The sequence below is a fragment of the Uranotaenia lowii genome, chromosome 1, assembly GCF_029784155.1.
Source record: "Uranotaenia lowii strain MFRU-FL chromosome 1, ASM2978415v1, whole genome shotgun sequence".
Taxonomy (NCBI): domain Eukaryota; kingdom Metazoa; phylum Arthropoda; class Insecta; order Diptera; family Culicidae; genus Uranotaenia; species Uranotaenia lowii.
The window spans coordinates 162304048-162312073 of NC_073691.1; the positions used below are offsets into that span (position 1 = coordinate 162304048).

The window sequence follows — 8026 nt, forward strand, 5'->3', positions numbered from 1 at the left end:
GATCCAGCAAAGCCAACTATTATTGTTTCAGACGCCTGCAATTATGGGGTTGGTGGAGTATTAGCACAAATTGTAAATGGCACAGAAAAGCCTATTAGTTTTGTTTCGTTTTCTTTGAATTCAACTCAAAAGTCATATCCCATTTTGCATTTGGAGGCTTTAGCTTTGGTGTCTGTTGTGAAGAAGTTTCATAAATATTTATTTGGACAACGTTTTACATGTTACACATAAACCTTTGTTAGGAATTTTTGGTAGGGAAGGGAAAAATCAACTTTGCGTTACAAGGCTCCAACGATATGTGATGGAATTATCTATTTATGAATTTGATATCAAATATCGACCTGCATCACAAATGGGAAACGCAGATTTTTGCTCCCGGTTTCCTCTAGATCAACAAGTTCCTAATAACTTAGATTATAACAACATAAACAGCATAAATTTTTTTAATGATTTTCCTTTGAATTTTTAAAATATAGCAAAAATGACTAAGAGAGATAATCAACTATTACAAATTGTTAAATTTATCAAAGTGGGTTGGCCAGAAAGAGTAGAAAAATATTGTCAAGCGTTTGTTTCATTGAAAGATGATTTAGAGCTTGCCGATGATTGTTTGTTGTATAAAGATCGTGTGATTATTCCACATTCATTGCAATTTGAAATTTTAAACCTTCTTCATGCAAATCATAATGGAATCGTGAAAATGAAGCAAACTGCTAGACGCTCCATTTTTTGGTTGGGTATAAATAATGATATCGAAAAATTTGTTAAGCATTGCCAACCTTGTCTAAAAACTACGAGTTTACCCAGAAAGGCAGTTTTTTCACCATGGATACCCACAACAAGGCCTTTCAGTAGAGTACATGCCGATTTCTTTCACTTCAATCAACAATTTTTTTTAATTATTGTGGACAGTCATTCAAAGTGGTTAGAGATAGAATTAATGAAATTTGGAACAGACGCGAAAAAAGTGATAAGGAAATTTACTTCTTGTTTTGCAAGATTTGGACTTCCAGATGTGATAATTACAGACGGTGGACCACCGTTTAGCTCTCAAGAATTTGTTTCTTTTATGGAAAGACAAGGCATAAAGGTGATGAAATCCCCGCCTTACCACCCAAGTAGTAATGGACAGGCTGAAAGAATGGTGAGAACGGTAAAAGATACATTCAAAAAGTTTATTTTAGATCAAAAAACAAAAACAATTCCCATTGAAGATCTGATTACTTATTTTTTAGCTAATTACAGAAACACTTGTGGAGTTGATGATCAAAAATTTCCATCAGAAAAAATATTTAACTTCAAACCAAAGACCTTACTTGATTTATTGCACCCTAGTAAACAGTATAAAAACTTTCTTCAAAATCAATCTGAGGGGGAAGGGAAGAGAGAAGAACACATTACAACCTTTAAAAAGTGCCTCAATAAAGGTGACAAGAAGGAAACTTCTTGGAATAGTTTTCTTTCAGAACAACCTGATGCTTATTCAAAGTTAATACTAGGTGATAGAATTTATTACAAAAATCCAAATAAAAGAGAAATCCAGAAATGGATAGAAGCGAAGTATGTTAAAAGAGTCTCACCAAATATTTTCTTAATATCTATTGGCAGTACCACGATGAATGCACACCGCAACCAACTGAAATTGGTGGAACAACAGCGATCGAAAGGAGCCACCATAAACGTGCCAATCCAGAGGAGCAAGCGTAGGAGAAAAACATCATCTTCAGACGACGATAATCAGAGCCCGCATGATAACACGCTATCGGAGTCCGAGAGAATGCCCTCGTCGAAATTTAAGTGCATGGAAGTGTCACGAAGTCCTATCCAGACACGAAGTAGATCACGTTCGGAAAATGTGCAAAAGAATAATGAAAATTTCATTACTAAGTGAATTAAGAAAAAGAATAATTTTGTGGATTTCATATCAATACTTATGTAAGCCTAAACTTAATATTATGATTGTAAATTCAAACTAAAGGAAAGAGAACTGTTGTGTATCGTATTTTCGAGCTTTGTGGCTTATACCAAAAACGATTAATTTGCCATAAAATACTCCGAAGGAGTTATCGAGTTGGATATAAATACAAATAAAATGAGGAGCTACGCTCAGTTCTATTTTATACTTTGAACTTTGAACGTGTCATTATTTTACTGAGGAAATTCATATTAGCCTGATTGCCGGATTCCGCCCAGGATGGATATTTGACGAGTTTAGGAGATCGAGTTGTTTGTTTTGGCTAGCTGTTGGCACCGGAATATGCTTGGTTGCTGGAAACCGCCTAAGCTGAGTATTCGACGATTCTAAAAGATCATATTGTGAGGAATTTGCCTTTGGTTCATATTTTTTTTATCTAAATCAACTGATAGGCATTGTTGCACGACGCTTTTGAAAGTGGTTGCTCTACACGAATTTTTGAATGCCGTACGCGCTTTACTGAAAGTTAAACCTTGGTCAACTTTAAGTTTGATTATAGCCACTTCTTCTTGATACTTTGGACAATTTCTAGCTATAATGGGATGGTTCTCAAAACAGTGTAAACAGTATGGGTCGTTAGCGCATTGCTCGTCTTCTTTAAGGGTGTGAACTTTTGAGCATGTCCATATTGTCCACATCGAAAGCAAATCATTGGTGAAGGATAGTAAGGCGAATTTTTGTCCTTATCATGCCATAAAATATGTATTCCGGCCGTTTGGACGCTTGAAAAATCAGGATAAGCAGTGGGGTGTTTTTTCTTACTTTTCCGACTTTTTGGTAATACTCCTAACTTTCGTCACACCTTGGGATTTAAGCTGTTCCAGGATAAAGTTGTCTTCTTCTTTGATAGTATCATGATCGAAGAGAACTCCTTCAACATAGTTAAGTGAAGGGTTTAATAGCACTTCAACCTATGTATCGTCTAAATCCTATGTTTTAATGGACATAAGTTTCTCTGAAATGCTCTAAGATGTCGTACGAAACACGTATCTGCTACCGTGGCCTACTTTCGATGTGTGAATCTTAGCAGTTTTGTGGTAGCCTACTGCAAGTTGAATTGTCTGCGCGGTCATGAAGGGCTTGGATGGAAGTCGTACACTTTTCGATGAACGAGCCTTCCAAAATTGCCAATAAAATACACTAAATGCTTTCTGTAGGGCTTCAGCAACTTCTAAAACCATTATAAAATATGAGACAATTATAGATCGTAGCATGTTACAACTTTGTTTCGAAGACAGCGTACCATTTTATCCAATCTTCAACGTGTCAGGTTTAAATATTTGTTTTTTCAAGAGAGTTTTTTACTTTAACTGTAACTCCAGAGAGTGATGTGACAGGACTTTGACATATTCAACAAACTTATGTATTTTGATCAGATAAACAACTTTGTCGAAGACATCAAAGCCCTAATTTGAAAAATAAAAAAGATAGCATTTTTATCCCGCTATCGGTGGACCCCTCGGCAAAAATTTTATACTAGAATATGCTCCATGTAAAATTGAACAATGTTGCTGAAGACATCAAACGTATATCTTTTCATCCCTGGGCGCTATTAATTTCGTACAGCTAGATTGATGTTCTGCACCACCGTGCAATGACAGCTAAGACTTTATAAACAAAGCTACGAGGGGTCGTTCAATACTGTTTCGTGTGCAACGAAATAATTACGGTTGAAGTAATATAGCAGTTCAATTGCCGGACCCTGTAGTATATGCGGAAGCAGATCCATCCGTTCGGAGGCGTATTTATAAGATGTATTGGCGTAACGGTGAAATTTCACGACCTTACCATCTTAAAAACTTGATATCTCCGAAACAACTCATATTGTTTTGAGTGAATGAGTGATTCTTATGTAAAATTTTACGCTGAATCCATTGGCGCCATCAAATCAAAAATAAAAGTGGGGGCATTTTGAGATAATCGCAATTTAAGTTTTAAAATGCAAAATTTTCTAGTTTGGCAACACTGCCGAAAATTTTCTATCAACTCATTTGATAGCTTATAACATATTCTTTATAGGGATAGTCTAATCTTATCTGTAGCTTCTAACAAAAACAGTTTTTTTTGGCCAAAATTGCCAAATTTTCAAAAAAAGGGGGGCTTCCATTTGAGGGAGGGTGGTCCGATTCCTCGAAAACTTTGGATTTTTCTTATTAACGTTATAATACAGCGGTCGGGGAACCGGGGTAAATTACCCCAAATGGGGTAAAAGTGAAATTCTGAGTGAAAAGTGTATATATTCATTTTGCAGTTTATGAATTTGTTGGTGCATAATATGAATATGTGAAAAAATTTCGATTTCGTTCCCCGACCCCTGTTATAATAAGACACGCTACTGATTTTGAGCGAAATCGAAGAGGGTCGTTGCATTTTCATGGACACTTGGTATGGAATGACCCTGCAGCAAATCTCTATTTGCCTGACTTAGATTTGACTGTTTCTGGAATGAAATCTATTATTTGTTTTTTATATTGTGTTATGTGTATTTAAATATTAATTTATACTGTAATGAAGGCTCCATTCAAAAAAATTGTCGCTGCAAACTTTCGCTCGGGATGCCTTTGACAGAAATGCCATCATAAACACAAATAAATTCAATTAACTGTAGCAAAGTAACAAACGCTTGTATCATTTGCCCTATAAAGAAAAGCCCTGAAGCGCGCACCCCGGAAGCCTTCCTAATGCAATCGAAAGCCTTTTTCCCCAACTAGAAGACATCAAAGCAAAAGCAGTTGTGTTACTGGGGCATCGCTTCTATCGAACACACCCTTTCCGTATGCACGTGATAATGACTCAATTTTCCACTAACTGGATCCACTTTCATTGGATGAACGTTTTCCTTTATCCACTTCCACTTTTCCTATTCCGGTGAAATAACTCCCAGCTGGATCATACTAAAAGCTACATGCGAATTCCCGGTGTTACAATTAGAGATAAAGCAATTCGCAGCTGTCGGTTCGCAGTAAAAGAGTATTTCTAGGCTCTCCGCCCTGATAAGGGTTGGAGGTGGAAAGTTGAGGAAGAGGTAAACAACTGCTAGTTTTTCCATCAACCAAAATGCCGGGTGAACTTCCGGTTTGTTCTTTTGTCCCTAACAACCTGGCTCGGATTGCCACTTTTTTCTCTGCTTCTTCCAATACATAGTTGAGTCTCTACAAACAGGTTTGTCAACCATCTCGATTCACCGGTGGCCTCTTTGGCATTCTTCCCTTTCCGAAGCCAACCCATATGTAAATTCTCTCACCCGGCAACAGCCGGATCCGGTGTCAAAGTCTGTCCTTGTCAGAGTTGGCAGATAGGGTTGCACATTGCAGGTGAAAAAGTCACACCAACAGTAAATGTTGTTGACGAAAAGCTTTAGAGGGGGACTTGGAAATTTTGAAATTTTTATACGGGATTAAAATGATTTCAAAATATTTTTTTATATTCTCAAAAAATACTTGTAGTTGTGAACAAATGCATTACTATAAAAACGAAGAATGAACAGTAAGCAAAGTAAGCAAGGCAAGATAGACAAGCAAGGCAAATAAGGCAAACGAGGTTTGCAAAGCAAGCAGAGAAAGAAAGGCAAGTAAGACAACCAAGGCGAGATAAGCAAGATAAACTAGACAGAAAGGATAAGCAAAACAAGCAAGGTAAGCAAGGCTAGCAAAACCAACAAGACAAGCAAAACAAGGAAGACAAGCAAGACAAACGAAACAAGCAAGACAAGCAAGACAAGCAAGACACGCAAAACAAGCTAGACATGCAAGGCAAGCAAGGTAAGTAATGTAAGCAGGCAACCAAGACAAGCAAATCAAGGAAAGCAAGCACGACAAGCAAGACAAGCAAGACAAACAAGGTAAGTAATGCAAGCAGGCAACCAAATCAAGCAAGACAAGCAAGACAAGCAAGACAAACAAAACAAGCAAGACAAGCAAGACACGCAAAACAAGCTAGACAAGCAAGGCAAGCAAGGTAAGTAATGCAAGCAGGCAACCAAGACAAGCAAGACAAGCAAGACAAGCAAGACAAGCAAGACAAGCAAGACAAGCAAGACGAGCAAGACAAGCAAAACAAGCAAGACAAGCAAGACAAGCAAGACAAGCAAGACAAGCAAGACAAGCAAGATAAGCAAGACAAGCAAGACAAACAAAACAAGCAAGACAAGCAAGACACGCAAAACAAGCAAGGCAAGCAAGGTAAGTAATGCAAGCAGGTAACCAAGACAAGCAAGACAAGCAAGACAAACAAACAAGCAAGATAAGTAATGCAAGCAGGCAACCAAGACAAGCAAGACAGGCAAGACAAGCAAGACAAGCAAGACAACAAGACAAGCAAGACAAGCAAGACAAGCAAGACAAGCAAAACAAGCAAGACAGCAAGACAAGCAAGACAAGCAAGACAAGCAAGACAAGCAAGACAAGCAAGACAAGCAAGACAAGCAAGACAAGCAAGACAAGCAAGACAAGCAAGACAAGCAAAACGAGCAAGACAAGCAAGACAAGCAAGATAAGCAAGACAAGCAAGACGAGCAAAAGAGGTCATGCAAGGCAAACAAGGCAAGCATGGCAAGAGAGGTTAGCAAAGCAAGCGGGGCAAGAAAAGCAAGTAAAATAATCAAGGCGAGCTAAACGTTCGAGACAATCAAGACAGGTCAGAGAAGCAATTCAAGCAAGACAAGTAAGGTTAGCAAGATAAGCAAGGCAAGCAAAACAAGCAAGACAAGCAAGACCATCAAGACAAGCAATACCAGCAAGACAAGCAAGACAAGCAAGGCAAACAAGGCAAGTAAGGCATGCAAGAAAAGCAAGGCAAGCAAGACAAGCAAGACAAGCAAGACAAGCAAGACAAGCAAGACAAGCAAGACGAGCAAGACAAGCAAGGCAAACAAGGCAAACAAGACAAGCAGAGCTACAAAGCTGGGCAAGTAAAGCAAAGCACAGTGGGAATCTCGAACACCGTGTTTACCAACAAAGTTTGGTGCCGCGATTAATTACTTTAGACAACGTAAGAACACCTCTTAGTCCGGTTTGGATCAGTTGAAGCTAGTTACAAAAAGCTTGTCTTACAATCATTTCTTCAAAAAATTTCGGCTTCTTTTTCTTCCAGGAAGACGTTAAACCATAATATATTAAAATTTCACAAGAATTTTCTTGCGTTCCCTTAAGAAACGCCAGACACATGACATAAACACCCATGACATTGGCAGCTGTGTGAAGTGACTATATGTGTTTGGTGCTCTGACATGAGGGAAACGGGGACCAAGAAGATCCAACGGAAAGGAAGCCGTTTGTTGTTGGCCTCCAACCATACTGTATCCGGAATCGGCTCAAAGTTCACGACCCAGGGTGCAGATTAGCGCCCGCGGTAGCGAAATAACCGGCGGCAAAAAGATGAAACCACGAGTTATGTTCGATGCTTTTTGTCGGCTTTTTCACTCACAATATGTCTCTCGCTAGTGTAGCTACGGTACATCTAGTCGAACTCCGGTGTCCCCTTTGCTCCTCCGGGGAAAACTTACCGCCCGATTACGAGGAAACCATATGGCAGGAATAGTACCCGGACCATTTGACTGCCGCCAATATGTTGTTGTTATTGGTTTGACTTGTGCCTGCCGGAACCGTTTCTTTGGAGGCCAAAATGTCATAAAACCTTGTTTATATGCGAGGATCTTCCATTGAATACGAACCCAGGGAACATCGGCAAACACGACACCGGAAGCGAGGGGGTGGAAGGGATGAAGATTGTCAAAGGTTGACAGCGTTTAGCCGGAACCGCGAATGACAAAAGGCGGGCACGAAAGTCGATATTGGAGCCAACAAGAGGCGGACTTGGCAGGGCGGAGGGAAAGAATTGCAAAGGATGAGAAACACAGTTGAACGCTTCTCGAAATCCCTAATCGAGCACTTCCGCTCTAGAAACGCCACGAGACTGGGGAACAACTTTTAATGGAATTAAACATTGGAGGGCGCCTGCCTTCAGTCGCGAAGGTGAAATTTTCGAAGTAGCTTAGAACGATACGAAACGGTGTTTAAAGTCGGATTAAATGTGAGGGAGAGAATATGAATA

General features: G+C 39.2%; 1 protein-coding gene across 1 annotated transcript; it reads left to right on the forward strand.

Moving 5' to 3' along the window:
• Positions 1-5939: 5939 nt before the first annotated feature.
• On the forward strand, positions 5940-6588 carry LOC129738086 (uncharacterized). Its single transcript, XM_055729272.1, has 2 exons — positions 5940-6156; positions 6293-6588. Exons 1-2 carry the CDS (start codon positions 5940-5942, stop codon positions 6586-6588), a joined length of 513 nt encoding a protein of 170 aa, XP_055585247.1.
• Positions 6589-8026: the final 1438 nt, after the last annotated feature.

Coding starts and splice junctions, on each gene's coding strand:
- LOC129738086 (XM_055729272.1), top strand. CDS start 5,940: ATGCAAGCAGGCAACCAAGACAAGCAAGACAAGCAAGACAAGCAAGAC. Junction 6,157..6,292: donor AAACAAGCAAGGCAAGCAAG/GTAAGTAATGCA, acceptor CAACAAGACAAG/CAAGACAAGCAAGACAAGCA.